This window comes from Hyperolius riggenbachi, chromosome 2 (genome assembly GCF_040937935.1).
Source record: "Hyperolius riggenbachi isolate aHypRig1 chromosome 2, aHypRig1.pri, whole genome shotgun sequence".
Classification (NCBI taxonomy): Eukaryota; Metazoa; Chordata; class Amphibia; order Anura; family Hyperoliidae; genus Hyperolius; species Hyperolius riggenbachi.
In genome coordinates, this window is record NC_090647.1 from 282,316,811 (window position 1) to 282,342,835 (window position 26,025).

At 43.3% G+C, this 26,025-nt stretch overlaps 1 protein-coding gene across 22 annotated transcripts in view; it reads right to left on the reverse strand.

The window, feature by feature from the left end:
• Positions 1 to 26,025, reverse strand: part of MACF1 (microtubule actin crosslinking factor 1) — a 449,681-nt gene that overhangs the window by 30,902 nt on the left and 392,754 nt on the right. For 21 of the 22 annotated variants that reach the window (XM_068268830.1, XM_068268828.1, XM_068268833.1 and 18 more), the window contains 12 exons: positions 17,824 to 17,943; positions 15,932 to 16,039; positions 15,611 to 15,829; positions 15,100 to 15,303; positions 12,166 to 12,397; positions 10,653 to 10,879; positions 10,441 to 10,563; positions 7,200 to 7,301; positions 3,823 to 3,924; positions 3,491 to 3,664; positions 3,256 to 3,411; positions 759 to 956 (listed from right to left, as the gene is read on the reverse strand). In XM_068268830.1, the coding sequence (XP_068124931.1) occupies positions 759 to 956; positions 3,256 to 3,411; positions 3,491 to 3,664; positions 3,823 to 3,924; positions 7,200 to 7,301; positions 10,441 to 10,563; positions 10,653 to 10,879; positions 12,166 to 12,397; positions 15,100 to 15,303; positions 15,611 to 15,829; positions 15,932 to 16,039; positions 17,824 to 17,943 (1,965 nt within the window). The remainder of the gene's footprint in view (positions 1 to 758; positions 957 to 3,255; positions 3,412 to 3,490; positions 3,665 to 3,822; positions 3,925 to 7,199; positions 7,302 to 10,440; positions 10,564 to 10,652; positions 10,880 to 12,165; positions 12,398 to 15,099; positions 15,304 to 15,610; positions 15,830 to 15,931; positions 16,040 to 17,823; positions 17,944 to 26,025) is intronic. The other variant, XM_068268816.1, reaches the window with a different exon arrangement.

Sequence of the window (26,025 nt, forward strand, 5' to 3'; positions counted from 1 at the left end):
TGCTATCCGCATACAGAGGCTGGGTCTGCCTATACTGCCCAGCCTCTGTTGCTATCCAGATCCCCCCTGTGCTCTGCTATCCCCCATAAATCACAGCTGCGCTGTCGACACGCAGCGTGTCGCAGCGGGCTGTGTTTACCTATGTACTGTCATTCTCGCTGCTCTTTCCGCCCCCTGTATAGCCCTGGTCCCCGCCCGCGTCCCTTTCCTCCCCGCTGATTGGAGGGAAGGGATGCGGGCGGGGACCGGAGTTATGCAGGAGGCAGCCGAGATTGACAGTATATAGGTAAACACAGCCTGCATAGCGCGGCTGTGATTTATGGGGCATAGCAGAGCGCAGGGGGGACTTAGGGGGGATCTGGATAGCAACAGAGGCTGGGCTGTATAGGCAGACCCAGCCTCTGTAAGCGGATAGCATTGTCAGAACCCCACCTCGGGTTCTCTTTAAGTGATCAGACTATTCTCTGTGCAGCGCTGCGTAAGATGTCAGCGCTATATTTATAATTAGTAAATACTAAAAAAAAGCAGCCTTCCAGCTCCGATTGCTGGCTGGCAGGCTGACCGCTGTGTTTACTGACGGGAGCTCGCACTCATGCGAGCTCCCTCCAAATCTCGCTCCTTGCGAGATGACGCCATATGGCATCGTAGAGAAATAACAGAGCCTCTCTGCCGCCACCATCCTGCATTAGGCTGTCGGCAAGAGGTGAAATGTTAACATGATGTGATAATGAACTAGGGCTAGCAGATACTGCTCTTACCTGCTGAAGAGCCATGTCCAGCTGCAGCTCTCGCTCCTCGGTTTTTTGTAGCACAGATTCCCATAACTGGTTCAGAGTTTCCAACTTGGATTTCAAGCTGCTTGCATCATCTCCAGCACTAGACTCCAACAGTTCTGTCCCAGCTTTGTTCACAGTTTGCACAGTACTCTTGTGAGCAAGCACATCGTTCTTCAGGACCTGAAAATGAAAATATAGGAAATAATAGAAAGGCAATCTGCATGGGTAAGTGACTTACAGTAGGGTTTCAATATTTACAAAATTTACATGAACTCCCAAGTAAAACCCAAAATGTGGATTGATTGGTCTGCATTTTCTATGTTTTGAGTGGCTATGATGGTGTTTGCAGATAAAAGTAGGTACTTGGCTCAGGTGTCCTCTGATATTGAATGGATTTGAAATAGAAGAGCTTTTTCATCATCAGTATTTGCATTTTTCAGTTTTGGGTTTACTTGGGCTCTAACCCTCCTAATTCTTGCCAAGAAGACTAACATTCCTTAAATTAGACCTGATCTCTTGCACATGACAGAAGGAATACATAGAGAAATGCACCCAGGTTATCTGGAGCAGAGAGGAATTTATGAGTTCAGGCCTGCTTTGACCTTATACAGGGAGTGCAGAATTATTAGGCAAATGAGTATTTTGACCACATCATCCTCTTTATGCATGTTGTCTTACTCCAAGCTGTATAGGCTCGAAAGCCTACTACCAATTAAGCATATTAGGTGATGTGCATCTCTGTAATGAGAAGGGGTGTGGTCTAATGACATCAACACCCTATATCAGGTGTGCATAATTATTAGGCAACTTCCTTTCCTTTGGCAAAATGGGTCAAAAGAAGGACTTGACAGGCTCAGAAAAGTCAAAAATAGTGAGATATCTTGCAAAGGGATGCAGCACTCTTAAAATTGCAAAGCTTCTGAAGCGTGATCATCGAACAATCAAGCGTTTCATTCAAAATAGTCAACAGGGTCGCAAGAAGCGTGTGGAAAAACCAAGGCGCAAAATAACTGCCCATGAACTGAGAAAAGTCAAGCGTGCAGCTGCCAAGATGCCACTTGCCACCAGTTTGGACATATTTCAGAGCTGCAACATCACTGGAGTGCCCAAAAGCACAAGGTGTGCAATACTCAGACACATGGCCAAGGTAAGAAAGGCTGAAAGACGACTACCACTGAACAAGACACATAAGCTGAAACGTCAAGACTGGGCCAAGTAATATCTCAAGACTGATTTTTCTAAGGTTTTATGGACTGATGAAATGAGAGCGAGTCTTGATGGGCCAGATGGATGGGCCCGTGGCTGGATTGGTGAAGGGCAGAGAGCTCCAGTCCGACTCAGACACCAGCAAGGTGGAGGTGGAGTACTGGTTTGGGCTGGTATCATTAAAGGTGAGCTTGTGGGGCCTTTTCGGGTTGAGGATGGAGTCAAGCTCAACTCCCAGTCCTACTGCCAGTTTCTGGAAGACACCTTCTTCAAGCAGTGGTACAGGAAGAAGTCTGCATCCTTCAAGAAAAACATGATTTTCATGCAGGACAATGCTCCATCACACGCGTCCAAGTACTCCACAGCGTGGCTGGCAAGAAAGGGTATAAAAGAAAAAAAACTAATGACATGGCCTCCTTGTTCACCTGATCTGAACCCCATTGAGAACCTGTGGTCCATCATAAAATGTGAGATTTACAAGGAGGGAAAACAGTACACCTCTCTGAACAGTGTCTGGGAGGCTGTGGTTGCTGCTGCATGCAATGTTGATCGTGAACAGATCAAAACACTGACAGAATCCATGGATGGCAGGCTTTTGAGTGTCCTTGCAAAGAAAGGTGGCTATATTGGTCACTGATTTGTTTTTGTTTTTGAATGTCAGAAATGTATATTTGTGAATGTTGAGATGTTATATTGGTTTCACTGGTAAAAATAAATAATTGAAATGGGTATATATTTGTTTTTTGTTAAGTTGCCTAATAATTATGCACAGTAATAGTCACCTGCACACACAGATATCCCCCTAAAATAGCTAAAACTAAAAACAAACTAAAAACTACTTTCAAAAATATTCAGCTTTGATATTAATGAGTTTTTTGGGTTCATTGAGAACATTATTGTTGTTCAATAATAAAATTATTCCTCAAAAATATAACTTGCCTAATAATTCTGCACTCCCTGTAAAAGCTTGGTTACTTGTTACTGATGTTTAACCTTAACCCTTTCTTACTGACTCCTAACCCCAACATTTGAATACTTGCGAGCTTCAACAAACTTCCTTATGGGTGCCCAGCCCTAACCTTCCAATATTTACCAATACATATACGCTAATCCCATTCCTTACCCCCAACCCTCACATGAAAAGAGAAGCTGCATTTTCAAACAAATACTTAATCTGAACCCTTTATTAAAAATGGCACTGCGTAACAGAATTAAGCCAAACCCGCACCAAAAATGCCAAATGAATACTAAAAATTGCCAAATTAATACTTACATGATGCTTTGCAAGCTCAATTTCGATGACCTTTGGGTCTCCACTGATGGGCTTCTGGGCATCCAGAAGTTCCTCTGTGTGTATCAGCCAGGACATTACTTCAGCCAGTGCATGCTGGAACTGGCCAAGAGCCAACAGTGCAGCTTCCAGCTTGTGCTGCGGAAAACAGGCTAAAAGTTAGAGAAAGGGCTTTATGCATATCCAAATATCAACAACACCCAAGCAGGCTCCATACCTGTCTGTGATTTATCTTTTCTCCAAGATTCTCCCACAAATGTTTTAGCTCAGTGAGTGGGCCTTGAATGATGTCCCGGTCAGTGTCATCAATGGCTTTCTTCAGCATCAGTTCCCCTTGATGGTTCAACTTCTCCATCTCAATCTGCTGCTGATAAACCTCTACCTTAAACTCCTGTAAATAAAATAAACAAAAATCCATGGAAGTTAAAAACATCAGTATGAAATCATATGGTTATAGCTTTAATTGTCACCTTAGTAGAAATGCTTTTGTGTTTGAATTTCACACATTTATAAACAAAGATAGATCGTCATCCGAATGGTGAACCTTACCTTCATTTCGTTAATCTGCTCCTTCACCGTACTGATATCAGTCCCCACAGGATGCATATCACAGAGTTTAATAACAGTATTATCCAGCCAGTCAAACATTGCCTGCAACAAAGAAGAAAAAAAAACAACTTTCCAGTGGAAGATACAATACCACGTGCAAATATCCTGCCTATGGAAAAGGAGCAATAACATTCAACATTACAAGCAGGGCTGTGGAGTCGGTCCAAAAATCCACCGACTCCGACTCCTCAGTTTAGGATTCCACCGACTCCGACTCCTCGACTCCGACTCCTCTAATTTGCATATTACAATTTTGTTGATTAAAAGTATGTAACATGAAATTCGTCTCTTAATTGGCAACGCTTAGGAATTTTACAAGACAACTGGAGTGAGAAGGATATGTAGACTACTATATTTATTCCCTTTAGACTAAAATTAGTCCTTGGTAAGAGTACTTGTAAAAGGTACAAACCGGAACAAAGAACATCTATCAGGCCCTAGGCAATGTAAGTGTGGGTACATGTAACAGTGATGTGCAGGTACTCTGCAGGGGAATGAGGAGATTCTTCCTCTATTACACATTCTTCATGCACAATCTGACCATGGATCAGGCCCTAGGCAATGTGACTGTGGGTACATGTAAGAGTGATGTGCAGGTACTCTGCAGGGGAATGAGGAGATTCTTCCTCTATTACAGATCTGAACATGGATCAGGCCCTAGGCAATGTGACTGTGGGTACTGTGGGTACTTCTTCCTCTATTACACATTCTTCATGCACAACCTGAACAAGGTTTATGGGTGACAGACAACACCTCTGTGTTCAATGTGCACAACATTCTCAGTGGATTCCCTGCAGCTCTGTGGAGAGTGCATATGTAGAGTATAGTACTACTGTGTAACAAAGTAAACCTGAGACAGATGAAATTTAAGTTTTATACATACCTGGGGCTTCCTCCAGCCGCCTTCAGAATAATCAGTCCCTCGTTGTCCTCCTCCACCACCTGGATCTTCTGCTATGAGTCCAGGTACTTGAGCCAGTCGGGCGTAGTGCGCATGCACACACTCCGCTGCCAGGAGCATACTACACATGTGCAGCACTATTGCGCAGGTGCAGAATGTTCCTGGCTGTGGAAGCGGCATGCGGCCGGACAGCGCTGACTGGCTGAATTACCAGGACTCATAGCAGAAGATCCGGGTGGTTGAGGATAGCGAGGGACTGATTAGCCTGAAGGGGGCTGGAGGAAGCCCCAGGTATGTATAAAACTTTACTTTTCATCCGTCTCAGGTACCCTTTAATTTGTAGTCACCAAACCAAATTTTAACAACATATCAAATTATTTGATTTCATCAGCAAAGGGAGTGCATACATTTGCATAAATCAGCATCAATGCAGAATTATTTCCATCTCATTGACCATCTCTATTAGTGACACGGCTACACGTCAGGATTTATTCTTACAGCATAGATGTTATTTAGAATATATAAGAGATTCCTGTGTACACATCATATATACAGTCACAATCAGATATGTATATCTGACCTTAAAAATACGGGGACTGCTTTATTGAAGCAGCACAAGTAACTAATTTTGATTGGTTTATTTCATTTTTGTGGACTAAGCACAGCTATTACTGTATATATACATTATTTTTAATGACTATTATCTGAGAAATAGAACATTTTATCATATTTTCTATTTTAATTACAGTTACAAATTCATTAGGAGTCGGAGTCGGTGCATTTTTTCCCGACTCCGACTCCAGGCACCCAAAATTGCCCGACTCCACGACTCCGACTCCACAGCCCTGATTACAAGTCCCCTTGTCAGCTGTATCTTAGGAACTCCAGTGAAAATAATGTAATTAAAAAAGTGCTTCATTTTTACAATAATTATGTATAAATGATTTAGTCAGTGTTTGGCCATTGTAAAATATTTTAAATCCCTGATTTATATTCTGACATTTATCACATGGTGACATTTTTACTGCTGGCAAGTGATTTAGCTGCTGCTTGCTGTTTTGACAGTTGGAAACAGCTGTAAAAAGCTATTTCCGACAATGCAACAGGGTTCAAAGACAGGAAACTGCCAAGAGTACCTACTCAGAATTTCTTTGTGGGAGGGGTTTCACCACAATATCAGCCATACAGCGCCCCCTGATGGTCTGTTTGTGAAAAGGAATAGATTTATCATGTAAAAGGGGGTATCAGCTGCTGATTGGGATAAAGTTCAATTCTTGGTCGGAGTTTCTCTGTAAGCTGGCCATATAATATTGTAAGATATAGTAAATAATTAATATCTAATTGATATCCTTTTTATCCTATTGTTCCCATTTCTGACAGTACTAATCCATGGAACAGTGACATTTCATAAGACTTCAGAGGCTAAGATAAGACGGTATCTAGAAGTAATGTCGCTAAAGTCTGAAGGCATTCAGATAGGTCTCCAGAACACACTCACTAAAACTGTGTAGACTGGGTAGCAACATTAGTGAGATTTAACCACTTTGCACCAATACCTGCTTCCCCCCTAATGGACTAGAGCAGTTTAAACACTTTTGCTATGCCCCCATTTAATCAGCAATAACTATCACTAATCACACATTCATTTGTGATATCTGCTATTTTTTCTTAAAGCGGAATATAACCCTGCATTTCAACTTTGCTCTCAAACATTATTTACAGTATATTATATGCAACCAGCATTTTTTTTTACTAGACCAGCATTGGAAGGGTTACACAGGGCTTTAAAGTTCCTGGAGATTTCTGCAGACGCATCCGAAGCTGACATAGATGCATTTTGTTTACATAATTTTGTATTTTGCATTTTGTTTACATCATTTTAAAACTGAATTCTAAACAGCAGCCTTGACAAATATGCTTTGCAGAGCTGCAAAAGAAATAGAAGTAATGATCTTTTGCCCTTTCCGGTACTAAAACCTTGTCAGCAGCCTTTTCTCAATCAGATAAAAAAACACCTGCCTTCTGTTTGCTTTTCATGAGATCAGACTGAATCTGAGGAGCTCTTGGCAAGCTCATTTGCATACACAATAATAATACTTGCTGTACTGGAAAACAGAATGGGACATCAGATAATTTCTTAGTAGGGCTAGTACAATATGTACCCATGTTTATTTCATAATGAGAAGTGCCACTTCAGGCGTGCTGTACTTTACCCCAAAATAATATAATACTTTTCAAAAACTTTTTTTCTTACAGCTGGACCTAAAATGGAATGCAAAAAACAACAAGAGACACTGTACTTTCCCTTTAGTATTTATGGTAATTTGAGAACAATGTGTGTATTGATAAGCACATCCTGCGTCTTGCAGAGACTTCAAGGACACTTGGCACTATACAGACTGTCAGGGCAGAGTACCTGTAAGGTGTCCTGGTATTGTACAGAATAAGCCATAGCATCTCTCAGCTTCTCCAGTCTCTCCGTCCAGGTTTTCTTCAGAGTTTCCCAGGCATTGTTCATCTGACAAGAGAATAAGAATGTATGTACAAACACTTCATTCACTAAATCAAAGCCATCAATAGTATCAGCATTATTACAATTACTTTGAAAAATACAATACTCTAGTATTGTGCTTTCTATAATCAGAAACAGGTCATACTTTTTAGCTACCCTGACACGTATTCTTTCTTTCTAACTGCTTCTGATGAAAACACCTGGAGACCTGTCAGTGTTCTACCCAGAATTTTTTTCCAGCCGGGTATTGTATGTGGATGTATATATTTATATGTTTTTTCTTGCTGAACCCGGGTTCAACCTTGTGTGTGCTCTGATTAGATGCACACTGAGGCGATCATATAGGCAATATTTTGTGCCATATCTTTGATTTGCTTAAAGACATGATTGTATGCAGCTGTTACCACTTTGGACCATATGGTCGGTTTTAATTGTTTTTATCTTTTTTGAAACTCAGATGTCATATATTTTGTATCAATGCTATAGATTTTTTGAATAAATATTATTTCATTAAAGGGATACTGTAGGGGGGTCGGGGGAAAATGAGTTGAACTTACCCGGGGCTTCTAATGGTCCCCCGCAGACATCCTGTGTTGGCGCAGCCACTCCCCAATGCTCCGGCCCCGCCTCCGGTTCACTTCTGGAATTTCTGACTTTAAAGTCAGAAAACCACTGCGCCTGCGTTGCCGTGTCCTCGCTCCCGCTGATGTCACCAGGAGTGTACTGCGCACAGACCATACTGGGCCTGCACTGTGCGCTCTTGATGACATCAGCGGGATCGAGGACACGGCAACGCAGGCGCAGTGGTTTTCTGACTTTAAAGTCAGAAATCCCAGAAGTGAACCGGAGGCGGGGCCGGAGCATCGGTGAGTGGCTGCGCGGGCACAGGATGTCTGCGGGGGACCATTAGAAGCCCCAGGTAAGTTCAGCTCATTTTCCCCCGACCCCCCTACAGTATCCCTTTAAAGTGGTGCTATCTTTATGGGCTTTCTGTCCTTGAACTTTGTATTACTTGTCACAATGAAATGAACTATATCTTGTTTTTTTTCGCCACCAATTAGGGCCTGTACACACTGCTGCGCTTGCGCTGCGCTTTTCAAATCGCATGCGCTTTTTAATCGCAAGGTCTTTTGAAAAATAATGAAAATCGCGGAGACCTGTACACACTGCTGCGATGCGCTTTTCCTATTCTCATGAAGGCTTGCGCTTTTAAAAATCGCATGCGATTTTAAAAGCGCGGCATTGTGTACAGGCCCTTAGGCTGTCTTTATGTGGGACATTATGCCAAGGAATATTTTATTCTAAATGTGTTTTAATGGGAAAATAGGAAAAAATGTGGGAAAAAATTATTATTTTTCAGTTTTCGGCCATTATAGTTTTCAAATAATGCATGCTACTGTAATTGAAACCCATGACATGTATTTGCCCATTTGTCCCGGTTATAAAACGGTTTAAATTATGTCCCTATCACAATGTTTGGCGCCAATATTTTATTTGGAAATAAAGGTGCATTTTTTTCAGTTTTGCATCCATCCCTAATTACAAGCCCGTAGTTTATAAAGTAACAGTGTTTTACCCGCTTGACAAATACTTAAAAAGTTCAGTCCCTAAGGTAACTATTTATGTTTGTTTTTTTTATTGTATTTTTTTTTTAATTACAAAAAAAAATAAAATAAAATAAAATATTGGGGAGTGTGGGAGGTAATGAGTTAATTTATTGTGTAAAACTAATGTATTTGTATATGTAAAATGCTTTAGGGTGTAGTTTTACTATTTGGCCACAAGAGTGAGTTTGTTTACATGCGACCAGTAAGCGTCCGTGAGGACGCTTACAGGAAGCACTACGAGGCTGGGCAAATCACAATGATCGCGCTGTTTCTCAAAGAAGCAGCAGATCATTGCGGGGGCTTAGATCAACGAATGGGAATGGATTTTCTCGTTCATTGATCTTCGGGCGAGCAGGGGCGGCGTGCACGAGCGGCGGTAGCGCGGAAGGTACGGATTTCTCCGTCCCTTGGTTTTTTAGGGGGGAAAAAAGGGACGCAGAAATTCGTACCGCGGGGGTAAAGTGGTTAAACTCAAATATACCAACATTCTGTTGTCATAAGTTAGTCAATAGTTGTAATCGCTAACACTATTTTCTAATGCAAATTATCATGATCTGATGTCTGCAGGATACTATCCCAACCTAAAAACAGGCTTCTTCTAAACCCCGTACAAACGCTTGATTACAGTCAGTTGAGGTTGTCATAATCAGCCCCCTCAACCGTGTGACGTCCCCCCCCACTATATATATATATATATATATATATATATATATATATATATATATATATATATATATATATATATATATATATATATATATCAACAGAACGCTTTGTCAGCTCTGTAGTGGACTTCTCATTTGTACAGTGTTGGCACAGCAATGTCGTCCGAGGGATCAGGTCCGGTTCCTGACGGGTGACACGCCTTTAGGCATATAATCTCAAGAATATGTGATGTTTCACTGCAATGTCCCTGGCCAACTGTAATTGTATTCCACTGAGATAAAGAGTCATTGATCCTTTCCCTTTTTCTCTTCTATAACAAGCTGCAAGGACAATTATGAGATGATTCTGAGTTATCATGCATGTCTGTGCAGCATTGCTGCAGACTGAGATATTTTCAAGCTGTTTATGTAAAAGCAATAACAAACCATCATTCATTAATACAGTCATGCCCTTGCTCTGCAAATTCAGAGCCAAAAGAAAAGTACAAAACTAGTTTCCCTGGGAAGTATGCATGGGTTGAATGCCTCTGCAGGCATCTCTGCTTAGGTGAATACAGAAATTACAATTGCTAATAGCCACCAAAAAAGGTCCTTATGTCTTCTAGTAATTTGAGAAAAGAAAGAACTGTGCAATTTAATTTGAACTGTAAGAAATTGTAGACAATTTTAAGTCCATTGTGGCTCAACGGTGATGCGATAAATAAAATGTGCCTTGGACACCATAACAGAACGGTGCGCCTCATCTTTACAGCTGACTGTACTATGACTAGTTATTTTTATGTATAGAGCCATACGCATCTTAAAGCACATCCTACTAATGGAATAAATGGTGGTTATAAAGTATGAAGCAAGTGTACGGTGATTAAGATGTACCTCATCAATACTTTTCTTGACTTCTGGCTTTTCAGTTTCTCCACAGGCAAATATCAGGTCTGCTCCGAGAATTCGGATAAACTCTAGTTCCTCATGGAGCCCATCAGTCTCCTCTTTTATTGTCTGCAACCAGATATAAAGCAACTTTTACTTACTGCTGTGAGTTCTACCTACAGAAACAATTACATGATCCTTTTTCAGTTATTACTTACATCGGCAGCCTCTATCTGCTGTTTAATCATTGATGGGTCAATTCCAGGACTTTCCAGATCATGAACAATCTCATGGGTATCTTTGATGGTTGTTAGGAGAGCATTCATATCCAGCCAGAACTTCTCTGCCAGCTCAAGGACATCTAGGTATTTCATTTCACGTTCCTCTACTCTGGCTTTGATATCCTCCCATGTGAACACTAACTGATCTAATTTATCTTGAATAGCTGGAACAAATGAAAATATATATACATATATATAATTGTGCAAAGTATTTCACAATTTAATCCAAGCAGAAACACAGATCATCCATGTCTAGACTCAAGATCAAGATTAGTGCTATGAAAGCAAAACAACTTTAGGGCTAGATTTAAACTACTACTGTAACAAAAAAATTTAAATGCCCTTATTAATGTTACCATGGAAGATTTCTTCCAATTTTTATCTCAATGTTAAACAGGGGTCCACATTAGTTAAAGGATTTGGAAGAGTCTATGTGCACAACAGAGACAAATGGTCATTTCAAATTCAATTTATAAGCTCTTATTGCCTAGTGGTGGATGCGGCAAAGGGGGAAAAAAAATCCAGCCAGTTGTATATGAACAACATGATGTAAAATGTCTGCAGCTGCCACTTCTTCCAGCTGGGTTTTGGGAATGTAAAGGCGCTTGTATAGTTTTATACTGTATGGTTTTACACACTGTCCTATACTAACAGTTTCAGCGGTTAGGTGGTTGACCTATACTCTTGAGTATGTACAGTAAACAGTAGCTAACCTTTAGGATGGTTTCCACTAGGAGCTTCCACTAGGAGCTGTGGCTGATTTGGCAGTGGCTCCTAAGCTGTGCGATGCACGGCTATAAGGATTCAGGTGCGTATTACAAGAATCTGCAGAATGCCATCCAGAACCGCACCTCAGTGTGATTAGGACATCAGCCCATTGTAGGTATAGGCAGCGTTTCCCCACCTGAATCGGCAGTGGGGAAACACTGCAGATTCAGCCCATATTTGGGCATAGTGGAAACAGGTCTTTATAAATGCAGCAAGAGAGAAAAGGAAGATCCTGGCACCACGGTTCTGGCACGATTTTTGTATATAATCTTCTACCGCTGAAGAAGCAGGGCTTCCCTGTGAAAGGGCTGTAAGGCCAAGATTTATTGCTATGTATGTTGGAAGGTGTTTGTAGTAAATAAAAAGGTTACGTGCAAATTTTGGCTGGTGCCTGGATCTTCCTTTTCTCTCTTGCTATGTTTGAATCTGCAATCCGGAGGCACAGTTACCTACACCTGCTACTCCTTAACTGCTGGTCTAACATCTAGTTACGATTCTTTTGCTCTCTCCATAAAATTCTTATAAATAAAATGGCAGAACTACTTCTATTTATTTAGCATTTATGAAAAACTGCCACACACAGTGAATAAGTCTGCACTCCCCAGACCGTTTAACTGTTTTTTCTCTTATCACTTTTGTTTATATGCATGCACATGCCCTAGCAGTTGTTCTAAAGGCTAACCTTTGGCTGCAGGATCCTTATCAGCTCCTTGTGAGCGGCTGATGAGCTCTTCACCACGATGCTTCAAGGCTTCAAAGGAAGGCTGCAGTTTTTCAAGTTCCATAAGCACATTTTTATTCTCACTAATGCAATCCCGAATCTTCTCCACTTCAGCAGGTATCAGAGGTGGTGTATGAAGGCGAGATGCCATGTTCTCCAATGTTTCCAACATGGGACCAATCTTATCATGGAACTGCGATCAGATAAAGGGGAGATTAGGATGCAGATACACCTGACATACATGGCAAAGGATAGCACAGCATGAGCAGTCAGCAGCAAGGTTCAGGTTAGAAACTAATGAGGCAGGATGACACTTACCTCCCCAATCTGAAATGCAGAGAAGTCAGGCCGACAAGGATATGTTATCATGGCAGCACAACAGAAAGTTAACACATTCCACAAGGAAAGGGAGGTGACGTAACATGAGAGGAGAGATGGGGGGTTAGTGTAGCATGAACCACAGCAACTCAATAATGCAAACACGTTAACACATAAGCAAACAATGAAACAAGCAAATGTTTGGTGTGTGACATTAGAGGGATATGAGTCTACACAGGATGCGGGATGGATATTGCATGGTACCAGGTACAAGGCAAAGGTCAATCAACTATGCATTTACCTACATAAAAAAAAAACTTCAGGAGAAAAATCAATGGGTCCATGCTTTGATGTTTGTTTGTCCTCATTATAAATGTCAATAACACTTAATGAACACTATAGTTCTGTGGACAATGAATGGACAGGTGGTTGGCATTCCACTGACCTCTTGGGTTCTTATCCTAAGAAGCATGTTAACAGCACAGAGCTGTACACTCTTTGTTTACACTGAGTATGTTTCCCTCCCAAAATACAGAACATATTACTGATACACAGTATCATAAGATTATTCACTCTTCTAAGGGCAGGAAATTAAGGTGCCCACTAATAATACAATCTTACCAAATTTATGTAGTAGAAGCGTAAACTGAGGAAATATATTTTAGGTAGTTCCTATTACCCGTATTTTTCGGACCATAAGACGCACCTATGTTTAAAGAACAAAAACCAGAGAAAAAAAATATAAACATGGTGCATCCATGGTACAGGGGCGTCTTGTGGATCTTCTCCCCTCCCCAATTATTATGTCCCCCTTGTACATCTTGCGTCCCTGTGCCCCATTTGTACCTTTAGTGCCTCCCTTGTGTCATCCTCTGTCTCCTTTATGTTCTCGTTTATCCCCCCGTGTCCCCGCTGCTGCCCCGTCCTTTATCATGTCCCCGTGTTCTGCAGCTGTCCCCTTCTATCTTGTCCCCCTGTGTCCTGTCCCCCTGTCCTTCTCTATCTTGTCCCCCTGTGTCCTGCGGCTGTCCTGTCCTTCTCTATTTTGTCCCCATGTCCTGCTGCTATCCCGACCTCCTCTATTCTGTGCCCATTTCCCCCTGTCTTCATCTATCTTTTTGCTTGTGTCCCGTCCCTCAGTCCTCCTCTATCTCGTCCACTGTGTCCCCGCTGCTGTCCTGTCCTCCTCTATATTGTCCCCCTGTGTCCTGCTGCTGTCCCATGCCTCTGTCCTCCTATCTTGTCCCCCTCCTGCCCGCGGCTGTCCAGTCCCCTTCTAACTCTGTCTTCTGAGGTGTACAGTGTACAAGTGGCTTAACGCTGCAGGCTAGTGACGATGAGCAGTGAGCCTCCGCGGAAAGCTCCAGGAGAGTCCGTGCACGCTGAGAAATTTCCATCCCTTCACTTCTGCTGACTGTGCAAAGATCTCGGCTTAAGTGAAGGTAGAGAAACTTAGGCAGCGGCTTTTCCCCAGAGGCTTACCACTGATCATCTCTAGCCTGCAGTGGTAAGCCCCAATCTTTGCACAGTCAGCAGAAGTAAAGGGATGGAAATGTCCTCAGCGTACACGGACTCTCCCACTGCTTTTCCCCGGAGGCTCACCGCTCATCACTAGGCTGCACCGGTAAGCCACTTGCACACAACCCACAGAAGACCGAGTCAGAGGGGGACGGGATAGCCACAGGGAGGAGGGGGACAAGACAGAGAAGGACAGAGGCATGGGACAATATAAAGGGGGCGGGTCGCACTACCATGGGGATTCTCATTGGAGGGACATCTGGGTAGCATTCGGACCATAAGACGCAGGCACTTTTCCCCCCATGCTTGGGGGATAAAAAGTGCGTCTTATGGTCCGAAAAATACGGTATATAGAAGTGGTAAAATTGTACAATAAAGATTGTATCATCAGTGGGAACTTCTATATGAATAGTAAAATAGATTCTGGTGAGTGCTGGTTATATTCCAACTTCTCATTTAATTTGGGGTAAAAATTATTCAGAAATATCACTACTCCAAAAATGATATCGGACTTGTTCTCAAATCAAGGCCTTGTTCTATCTACCTGCTCATTTTTCTCAGATCCGTAAAGTGATCAGGCTTTTCATTTTACCATGTGAATGTATGACATGCCATACTTTTAGCGGACCCGAACTCTTGCACAGCACACAATGAAAAGTTTTCATTCCACATATACATGCTGTAGAAATCCACTGCACTGTAAGTTTAGCTACATCAGAGCGTGATTAGCCTCATCTGTAGCTCTGCCTGTACAGGAAAAGGCGAGGCTTAACCCTTTCTGTGCTACCTGCAAAGTGACTTCAGTTAAAAAAGTATTTCTGTAAATTGTAATTACATTTTTTTACCCTTAAGGTTATTATGCTGTCCCTAACATTTTAGAGCAGAGAGGAAGAGCTGCGTTTAGGTCCACTTTAAACCTAGGCATATATGAAATGTTAGGTGTTAGCAAAAGACATCAACAGTAAATAATAATAACGAAGGAACCTGTGCCATTGACCTGCTAAATTCTCATCTATGATTGTAAACAAAAAACACAGACGCATTAGTGAGTTTATATACCTGTGAGGCTTGTGCAAGTGCGTCATCCAGTGACATGGCTATTTTGCGCACATCCTCCTTAATTCCTAAGTACAATTGTTCTGCTTTGGCATACTTCTCCTGCACTGCTGCCCCTTCCTCTGGATTCAGATCATATAAATGTGGGCCAATCTTCAGCAGCTTGTCAATGTGAGGCTTGTGCTCAGCCACTGCTTCTCTCAGTTGCTGCAATTTAAGAAACAAGTCAATTGGGCACCTTCAGTTAGCTGTGTATTCAATGCTGCCAAGGCATTTTTAATACAAAAAAAATGTGTTTCACAGTTATGCTGTGATAAAGGGAGCAAAGTCAATAGTGTGGAAAGTTACACTGGGTTGGTAGAGAATGGCATCTGGGAGAGATAGCATTTGGGAGTTTAATACAAAAGATATTACTGGTCTAATTGCAGTCCCGTGTCTTGGGAAATCAACCAGAGCTTTTGAACTATCTTATAAATAGCTTACAATGTGTGAAAAAATAGACAAGGTGCCCTACCCTTATCTCTTCCTGCTGCTGCCTAAGCATGTCATGATCAACAGCGGGAGGTGGCAGCTGGGAAATCGTGGCCAGCATTTCTTCAATCCAGGGATTCAGTTCTTCATAGGTTTCCCAGAACTGGTTTAGAAGAACTTGAGCCCGCTCCAGACGTGCAGATCGCTCAGAGTTTAAGTGGCTTACATCCTCATATTGCTGTAGAAGAGACTTTGTTTTTTCCTGAAAAAGACAGAACCATCCAATCAGCTACATTAACTGAAGCCCAGTCACCAATATTCAGTGTTAAGGATCTGTGAGTTCAATAGATCATAAAGAACTTACTTGTAATGTAGCTTTCTGTTCCTCCCCACAGGTGCCTAGAATATCCTCCTGTGTGCTGATCAGATCATCCATGGAGTCTTTATGGCGGATGATGTCTACAGTGAATGCCTGCATAGTAACATTTTGTTATAACCAAAAGCAGAACAACATAATGCAGAGAGACATAATGGCCTTCATGTATGAGAATACTGGGAGGATGGATAAGAATCACAGAGGGCTCCTGACAATGAAATGTGAATCAGGCATACAATTCACTAATATCTATAAAGATCCAAAGATTAAAATAAGGGCTGCCAAAGCGATGCTACGCTGCTCTGTACAGCTGAAATGAATTCATACATGGGTTACTGTGAGCTGAGCACTAAGTTCCATTCCGTTTCCAAGAGGCCTGACACTTTTGTCTCGTATGCTGTAGACTGGGTCCCAGAAGGTCTCCGGCTATAAAACAAATCTAGATCTCTCTCCTTGCAAGACTTCGAGGGCTCTTTAATAAATGTACCCCAAAGGTAGTTAACATTTAAACTTCTCATAGAATGGATCAGTAACACATAGCACATAGTCTGAGGCATCAGTATATTGTTTCCAAGCCATTAAGTTGCCTGTCCGCAAACCAAATCCAACAGGTCCAAAAGGCTCATACACACATCAGACCATAGTCTTTGGAAAATGAAAGATCACAGACCAATCTTACCCCCTTCCATGTAGTATGAGAGCCATACCTACACAGTCTATTCTATGGAGCTGAACTCCCCATCAGACAGAAATCTCTGCAAGATGCTGCACACAAAGATGCTGTAGACATTCAAAAGATCTGTTCCTGCAAAAGATCTGTTCCTGCAAAATGCATTCATAGTCTATGATATCTGCAGATCATCATACACACCTTGTTTAGCAGACATTCATCATCAGATCCACCAGGATAGATTTTCAGATCTGCAGATGATTGTCTGATCTGCAGATGAATGTCAGTTAAACAAGGTGTGTATGATGATCTGCAGATCTCAGACTATAAATGCAATTTGCAGAAATGGATCTTTGGCAGGAACAGATCTTTTGCAGATACTGATCTTTTGTGTCTGTACAGCATCTGTGTGTGCAGCATCTTGCAAAGATTTTTTTCTCATGTGGAGTTCAGCTCCATAGAAAAGACTGTGAAGGTATGGCTCTCATACTACATGAAAGGTGGTAAGATTGGTCTGTGATCTTTCATTTTCCAAAGACTATAGTCTGATGTGTGTATGTGGCCTAAGAGTCTAAAATGCCATACAGACTCCTGATGCATAAAAAAGTCATACATGATCATTTGAGTTGCCAGTCCAACCTCTTTGCTGGCAGCACTATTATCTCCTACAGCTGAGTAGCAATCAGTCAGTGAATTTTTCATGCAATTGCTTTGTTCCTTACCACAGAGGACAGTACCTTCTGTCCGGCCAAGTGAAGAGTGCATCTGTTACTGGCTACTGGGAAGATTGCCACCCAAACTGATAACCAAACATTATTTTAGCCAACAAAGACTAATGTCTGTAAGGGGCAGAACTCTACTGGTGTCTTGGTTAAATCAGTACTTCCGTTAAGTAATGCAGCCATGAGTCCTCTCCCATTCCCTTCTCACAACCAGAACCACAATACTGACAGCTGGCTATTACCAGATTACATTTTTGGCCAAAGTACGGAAGATCACTTATGCCAAATTCTTAAAAAAAATGTGTAGAAAGGATCATGGAAATGGATATGATTTAACACAAAACACATGAATATCTTGCACTTTGACAGAATCATAGGCACAGCTTTCATTTACAGCACATTACTTCTAATGTACATTAGCCCACAGTGATGACAATGTAAACATGCATGCTCATATCTGCCCAGTGATGGATCAGCATTACTCGTACCTTCTGCACCTGAAGCTGTGCTGTTGTCTGATCCTGTTCCAAACAGATTGGACCCAGTGCCAAAAGTTTTCTCCTGGTCTCAGCCACCCAGGCTAACTCTGCGTCAGCAGCTTGCTCATACTGGCAGGAAAGGAGCAAAGACGGAGGAGGACAATGAAGCACATACACTGCAGACACACTAAACATTAACACTTGCAGCAATAAAATGCTTTAGTAAACATGGCTCTCAGCTTCTGGACATATGCATTTACTTGGTTTCCACATGCATCTGAACACATTGCTATATTGGCTTTGCTTTAGGATGCCTTCCACACAATTCATTGCATAAAGTCAGAACAAACCCACCAGAGCCATCACAACACTGCATTTCCACTTTTTCCCCTGGACCATTATACGCCATGCTTTTTATTTTTTACTAGCAGACCCAAGCCCGTTTAAAAATGTGCTTTAGGTCTGTGTTCGCCACCGTCTGTTACTGCGCATGCACACACCCGCCTCACACCCGGCAGCCCGGTCACACGACCGCCCAGGTCTCCCTGGCCCTGTCTTCCTGTCTCTGTGAGGCTGGGTCCGTGCTGAGCACATGCGCAGTAGCAAAAAGCACGGACCCAGCTACACAGGGACAGCATGACGCAGGGACACGGGTTTTATTATAGAGGATAAACTGTAGAAAGGTATAGCATCACAGAGATGCTATATAACAGATTGACATGCTGCATTTGCTCTTCAACATACTGGCAGTCCTGGTGATCTCTGGCTGGCAGCAGTGTCTGAATCATACACCTGAAACAAGCATGTAGCTAATTCAATCAGACTTCAGTTAGAGCACCTGATCTGCATGCTTGGTCAGGGTCTATGGCTAATGCTGGGGATACACGGTACGTTTCTGTACCGTGTATCGAGCAGCTGATCCGGCCAGCTGATAATATTCAGCTGGTCCGATCAAGCTGCTCGACGCCCGGCCGCTCGATCCCTGCCGGCGGACAATGGCAGGGAATAGAGCGGCTGATAAGGAGCGCCGGCGGGGACGAGCGGTAATCGACGAGCGGGGACGCGGCTGGGGTCGATCCAGCGGCTAATCGGCCGCCGGATCGACCTGCGTATTCCAGGCATAAGAGAATTAACCACTTGAGGACCTAGGGCTTTCTACCCCTTAAGGACCGGCCACTTTTTTTCCATTCAGACCACTGCAGCTTTCACGGTTTATTGCTCGCTCATACAACCTACCACCTAAATGAATTTTGGCTCCTTTTCTTGTCACTAATAAAGCTTTCTTTTGGTGCTATTTGATTGCTCCTGCGATTTTTACTTTTTATTATATTCATCAAAAATAGACATGAATTTTGGCAAAAAAATTATTTTTTTAACTTTCTGTGCTGACATTTTTCAAATAAAGTAAAATTTCTGTATACATGCAGCGCGAAAAATGTGGACAAACATGTTTTTGATTAAAAAAAACCCCCATTCAGTGTATATTTATTGGTTTGGGTAAAAGTTATAGCGTTTACAAACTATGGTGCAAAAAGTGAATTTTCCCATTTTCAAGCATCTCTGACTTTTCTGACCCCCTGTCATGTTTCATGAGGGGCTAGAATTCCAGGATAGTATAAATACCCCCCAAATGACCCCATTTTGGAAAGAAGACATCCCAAAGTATTCACTGAGAGGCATAGTGAGTTCATAGAAGATATTATTTTTTGTCACAAGTAAGCGGAAAATGACACTTTGTGAGGAAAAAAAAAAAAAAAAAAGTTTCCATTTCTTCTAACTTGCGACAAAAAAAAAATGAAATCTGCCACGGACTCACCATGCCCCTCTCTGAATACCTTGAAGGGTCTACTTTCCAAAATGGGGTCATTTGTGGGGTGTGTTTACTGTCCTGACATTTTGGGGGGTGCTAAATTGTAAGCACCCCTGTAAAGCCTAAAGGTGCTCATTGGACTTTGGACCCCTTAGCGCAGTTAGGCTGCAAAAAAGTGCCACACATGTGGTATTGCCGTACTCAGGAGAAGTAGTATAATGTGTTTTGGGGTGTATTTTTACACATACCCATGCTGGGTGGGAGAAATATCTCTGTAAATGATAATTTGTTAATTTTTTTTACACACAATTGTCCATTTACAGAGATCTTTCTCCCACTCAGCATGGGTATGTGTAAAAATACACCACAAAACACATTATACTACTTCTCCTGAGTACGGCGATACCATATGTGTGGCACTTTTTTGCACCCTAACTGCGCTAAAGGGCCCAAAGTCCAATGAGTACCTTTAGGATTTCACAGGTCATTTTGAGAAATTTCGTTTCAAGACTACTCCTCACGGTTTAGGGCCCCTAAAATGCCAGGGCAGTATAGGAACCCCACAAATGACCCCATTTTAGAAAGAAGACACCCCAAGGTATTCCGTTAGGAGTATGGTGAGTTCATAGAAGATTTTATTTTTTGTCAAAAGTTAGCGGAAAATGACACTTTGTGAAAAAACACAATTAAAATCAATTTCCGCTAACTTGTGACAAAAAATAAAATCTTCTATGAACTCGCCATACTACTAACGGAATACCTTGGGGTGTCTTCTTTCTAAAATGGGGTCATTTGTGGGGTTCCTATACTGCCCTGGCATTTAAGGGGCCCTAAACCGTGAGGAGTAGTCTTGAAACGAAATTTCTCAAAATGACCTGTGAAATCCTAAAGGTACTCATTGGACTTTGGGCCCTTTAGCGCAGTTAGGGTGCAAAAAAGTGCCACACATGTGGTATTGCCGTACTCGGGAGAAGTAGTATAATGTGTTTTGGGGTGTATTTTTACACATACCCATGCTGGGTGGGAGAAATAACTCTGTAAATGGACAATTGTGTGTAAAAAAATCAAAAGATTGTCATTTACAGAGGTATTTCTCCCACCCAGCATGGGTATGTGTAAAAATACACCCCAAAACACATTATACTACTTCTCCCGAGTACGGCAATACCACATGTGTGGCACTTTTTTGCACCCTAACTGCGCTAAAGGGCCCAAAGTCCAATGAGTACCTTTAGGATTTCACAGGTCATTTTTGTTTCAAGACTACTCCTCACGGTTTAGGGCCCCTAAAATGCCAGGGCAGTATAGGAACCCCACTAATGACCCCATTTTACAAAGAAGACACCCCAAGGTATTCCGTTAGGAGTATGGTGAGTTCATAGAAGATTTTATTTTTTGCCACAAGTTAGCGGAAATTGATTTGAATTGTTTTTCTTCACAAAGTGTCATATTCCGCTAACTTGTGACAAAAAATAAAATCTTCTATGAACTCGCCATACTCCTAACGGAATACCTTTGGGTGTCTCCTTTCTAGAATGGGGTCATTTGTGGGGTTCCTATACTGCCCTGGCATTTTAGGGGCCCTAAACCGCGAGGAGTAGTCTTGAAACTAAATGTCGCAAAATGACCTGTGAAATCCTAAAGGTACTCATTGGACTTTGGGCCCCTTAGCGCACTTAGGGTGTAAAAAAGTGCCACACATGTGGTACCGCCGTACTCAGGAGAAGTAGTATAATGTGTTTTGTGGTGTATTTTTACACATACCCATGCTGGGTGGTAGAAATATCTCTGTACATGACAATTGTTTGATTTTTTTTACACACAATTGTCCATTTACAGAGAGATTTCTCCCACCCAGCATGGGTATGTGTAAAAATACACCCCAAAACACATTATACTACTTCTCCTGAGTACGGCGATACCACATGTGTGACACTTTTTTTGCAGCCTAGGTGCGCTAAGGGGCCCAACGTCCTATTCACAGGTCATTTTGAGGCATTTGTTTTCTAGACTACTCCTCACGGTTTAGGGCCCCTAAAATGCCAGGGCAGTATAGGAACCCCACAAGTGACCCCATTTTAGAAAGAAGACACCCCAAGGTATTCCATTAGGTGTATGGCGAGGTCATCAAAGATTTTATTTTTAGTCACAAGTTAGTGAAAAATGACACTTTGTGAAAAAAAAACAATAAAAATCAATTTCCGCTAACTTTTGACAAAAAATAAAATCTTCTATGAACTCGTCATACACCTAACAGAATACCTTGGGGTGTCTTTTTTCTAAAATGGGGTCACTTGTGGGGTTCCTATACCGCCCTGGCATTTTACGGGCCCAAAACCGTGAGTAGTCTGGAAACCAAATGTCTCAAAATGACTGTTCAGGGGTATAAGCATCTGCAAATTTTGATGACAGGTGGTCTATGAGGGGCCGAATTTTGTGGAACCGGTCATAAGCAGGGTGGCCTTTTAGATGACAGGTTGTATTGGGCCTGATCTGATGGATAGGAGTGCTAGGGGGGTGACAGGAGGTGATTGATGGGTGTCTCAGGGGGTGATTAGAGGGGAAAATAGATGCACTCAATGCACTGGGGAGGTGATCAGAAGGGGGTCTGAGGGGGATCTGAGGGTTTTGCCGAGTGATCAGGAGCCCACACGGGGCAAATTAGGGCCTGATCTGATGGGTAGGTGTGCTAGGGGGTGACAGGTAGTGACAGGAGGTGATTGATGGGTGTCTCAAGGTGTGATTAGTGGGGGGAATAGATGCAAGTAATGCAATGGCGAGGTGATCAGGGCTGGGGTCTGAGGGTGTGGGCGGGTGATTGGGTGCCCTAGGGGCAGATGGGGGTCTAATCTGATGGGTAGCAGTGACAGGGGGTGATTGATGGGTAATTAGTGGGTGTTTAGAGGAGAGAACAGATGCAATGCACTTGGGAGGTGATCTGACTGCGGGTCTGCAGGCGATCGGATGGTGTGGGTGGGTGATCAGATTGCCCGCAAGGGGCAGGTTAGGGGCTGATTGATGGGTGGCAGTGACAGGGGGTGATTGATGGGTGATAGGTGATTGGCAGGTGATTGACAGGTGATCAGTGGGTTATTACAGGGAAGAACAGATGTAATTAATGCACTGGCGAATTGATAAGGGGGGGTCAGAGGGCAATCTGAGCGTGTTGGCGGGTGATTGGGTGCCCGCAAGGGGCAGATTAGGGTCTGATCTGATAGGTAAAAGTGACAGGTGGTGATAGGGGGTGATTGATGGGTAATTAGTGGGTGTTTAGAGGAGAGAATAGATGTAAACAATGGATTTGGGAGGTGATCTGATGTCGGATCTGCGGGCGATCTATTGGTGTGGGTGGGTGATCAAATTGCCCGCAAGGGGCAGGTTAGGGGCTGATTGATGGGTGGCAGTGACAGGGGGTGACAGGGGGTGATTGATGGGTGATAGGTGATTGGCAGGTGATTGACAGGTGATCAGTGGATTATTACAGGGAAGACCAGATGTAATTATTGCACTGGCGAATTGATAAGGGGGGGAGGGGGGGTCTGAGGGCAATCTGAGCGTGTGGGCGGGTGATTGGGTGCCCGCAAGGGGCAGATTAGGGTCTGATCTGATAGGTAACAGTGACAGGTGGTGATAGGGGGTGATTGATGGGTAATTAGTGGGTGTTTAGAGGAGAGAATAGATGTAAACAATGGATTTGGGAGGTGATCTGATGTCGGATCTGCGGGCGATCTATTGGTGTGGGTGGGTGATCAGATTGCCCGCAAGGGGCAGGTTAGGGGCTGATTGATGGGTGGCAGTGACAGGGGGTGATTGATGGGTGATAAGTGATTGGCAGGTGATTGACAGGTGATCAGTGGGTTATTACAGGGAAGAACAGATGTAATTAATGCACTGGCGAATTGATAAGGGGGGGTCAGAGGGCAATCTGAGCGTGTTGGCGGGTGATTGGGTGCCCGCAAGGGGCAGATTAGGGTCTGATCTGATAGGTAAAAGTGACAGGTGGTGATAGGGGGTGATTGATGGGTGATTGATGGGTAATTAGTGGGTGTTTAGAGGAGAGAATAGATGTAAACAATGGATTTGGGAGGTGATCTGATGTCGGATCTGCGGGCGATCTATTGGTGTGGGTGGGTGATCAGATTGCCCGCAAGGGGCAGGTTAGGGGCTGATTGATGGGTGGCAGTGACAGGGGGTGATTGATGGGTGATAAGTGATTGGCAGGTGATTGACAGGTGATCAGTGGGTTATTACAGGGAAGAACAGATGTAATTAATGCACTGGCGAATTGATAAGGGGGGGTCAGAGGGCAATCTGAGCGTGTTGGCGGGTGATTGGGTGCCCGCAAGGGGCAGATTAGGGTCTGATCTGATAGGTAAAAGTGACAGGTGGTGATAGGGGGTGATTGATGGGTGATTGACAGGTTATCAGGGGGGATAGATGCATACAGTACACAGGGGGGGGGGTCCTGGGGAGAATCTGAGGGGTGGGGGGGTGATCAGGAGGGGGCAGGGGGCAGGGGGGGAGATTAAAAAAAAAATAGCGTTGATAGATAGTGACAGGGAGTGATTGATGGGTTATTAGGGGGGTGATTGGGTGCAAACAGGGGTCTGGGGGGTGGGCAGGGGGGGTCTGAGGGGTGCTGTGGGCGATCAGTGGGCGGGGGGGGGCAGATCAGTGTGTTTGGGTGCAGACTAGGGTGGCTGCAGCCTGCCCTGGTGGTCCCTCCGACACTGGGACCACCAGGGCAGGAGGCAGCCTGTATAATACACTTTGTATACATTACAAAGTGTATTATACACTTTGTAGCGGCGATCGCGGGGTTAACATCCCGCCGGCGCTTCCGTATGGCCGGCGGGATGTTACGGCGGGTGGGCGGAGCCAGTTGCCGGGGGAAGCGCGCGTCATCAATGACGCGATCGCTCCCCCGGCATAGGAAAAGGACGCAACGCCCTAAGGCGTATTGCGGTCCTTAAGGCATCCACTTTGCCGCCGCCCATGGGCTGTGGGCGGTCGGCAAGTGGTTAAAAGCAAAGGATCAGCAGGACAGCCAATCTGCATTGTATACAAGGAAATAAATATTTCCACCTCCATATCCCTCTCAGTTCAGGAGTGTTTCTTTATACACATGCTAGATTGTTCTTGGCCAAGGCAGCTGGTAGGAGCTGACTGCCAGCGGCCCCAATTCCCCTAGGGTTGCCGAGTGATCAGCCTGGCAGACTACCTATGTGCATCAGAGAGAATTCACCCCTGGGAGACTTGGGCGCAGGATACAGCCAGTATATCCCAGCGGTGTTAAATACTATCCCCCCTCTAGGTCCACGTGGATGATGGGGAATGATGTAATTCGGCTTTCAGCTATTGCTGGTGGCCGAATTACAGTGTTTTCAAAGTAACTTCAGCACCGTCTTCTCACGGTGCCGAAGTTACTGACTTGCGCCGCAATAGCCGCAATTCCTATTACGGTCTATGGTGGCGCCGCCTCCGCCCAAGTCTCCTGCGCTTCATTTGCAGTGTTCGACCTCTGCGGAATGCAGGCCTTGCTCCCTCCATGCTAACATGTTGTGTGCCACACTTTTGGCCCTCCTTAGCGACAAGTCACCATCCATGCTGGTGATAGAAATGTAGCGTGTATACAAACCTTTACTTACAAAAGCTCTCTCCAACCGAGATCCTACATGTATTGCTTCACTGATTTTAAAGACCTCACTCGTACAGGCGTTTTATTCCCTGCTAATGATTTCCAATCATCCATCCTAGTAACCTCTTCCCTCCTCCAAATACAGGATTTCTATTTGCCTTTTGTCTCCTTTAAATCCTGCATTGTATATCAGTTCAATGCTCTCTACTTTAGAGCACACCTGAAGTGAGAGGGATATGGAGGTTGCCATATTTATTTCCTTTAATCAATACAAATTGCTTGGCTGTCCTGCTGATCCTCTGCACCGAATATATATATATATATATATATATATATATATATATATATATATATATATATATATATATATATATATATATATATATATAAAACAAGCAGGCAGACAAGATGTTTAAGGCATTTTGACTGGGTTTACCACATGCATATTTCAGATGTGCGATTCAGACATTACTGATGTATGAAAGATCAGCAAGATGCCAGGCAAATGGTATTGATTAAAAGGCAATAAATATGTCAGCCTCCACATCCCTCTTACTTTAGCTGCATTAAAGGCATGTTCAAAAGTAATGTACAGTCACTTTGTGCTGAAGTGTACGAGTTGTTCAAAGTCAGAACTTAATTGCAAATTCTTATGATCAGAATCTGAATATTTACACATGCGCCTCGCAGTAGGGGATGCCAGCTCACTGCCGTCACTGCCCGCTGCGCTCCACTTCACATTCCAGCTCTCCAATACTTATGG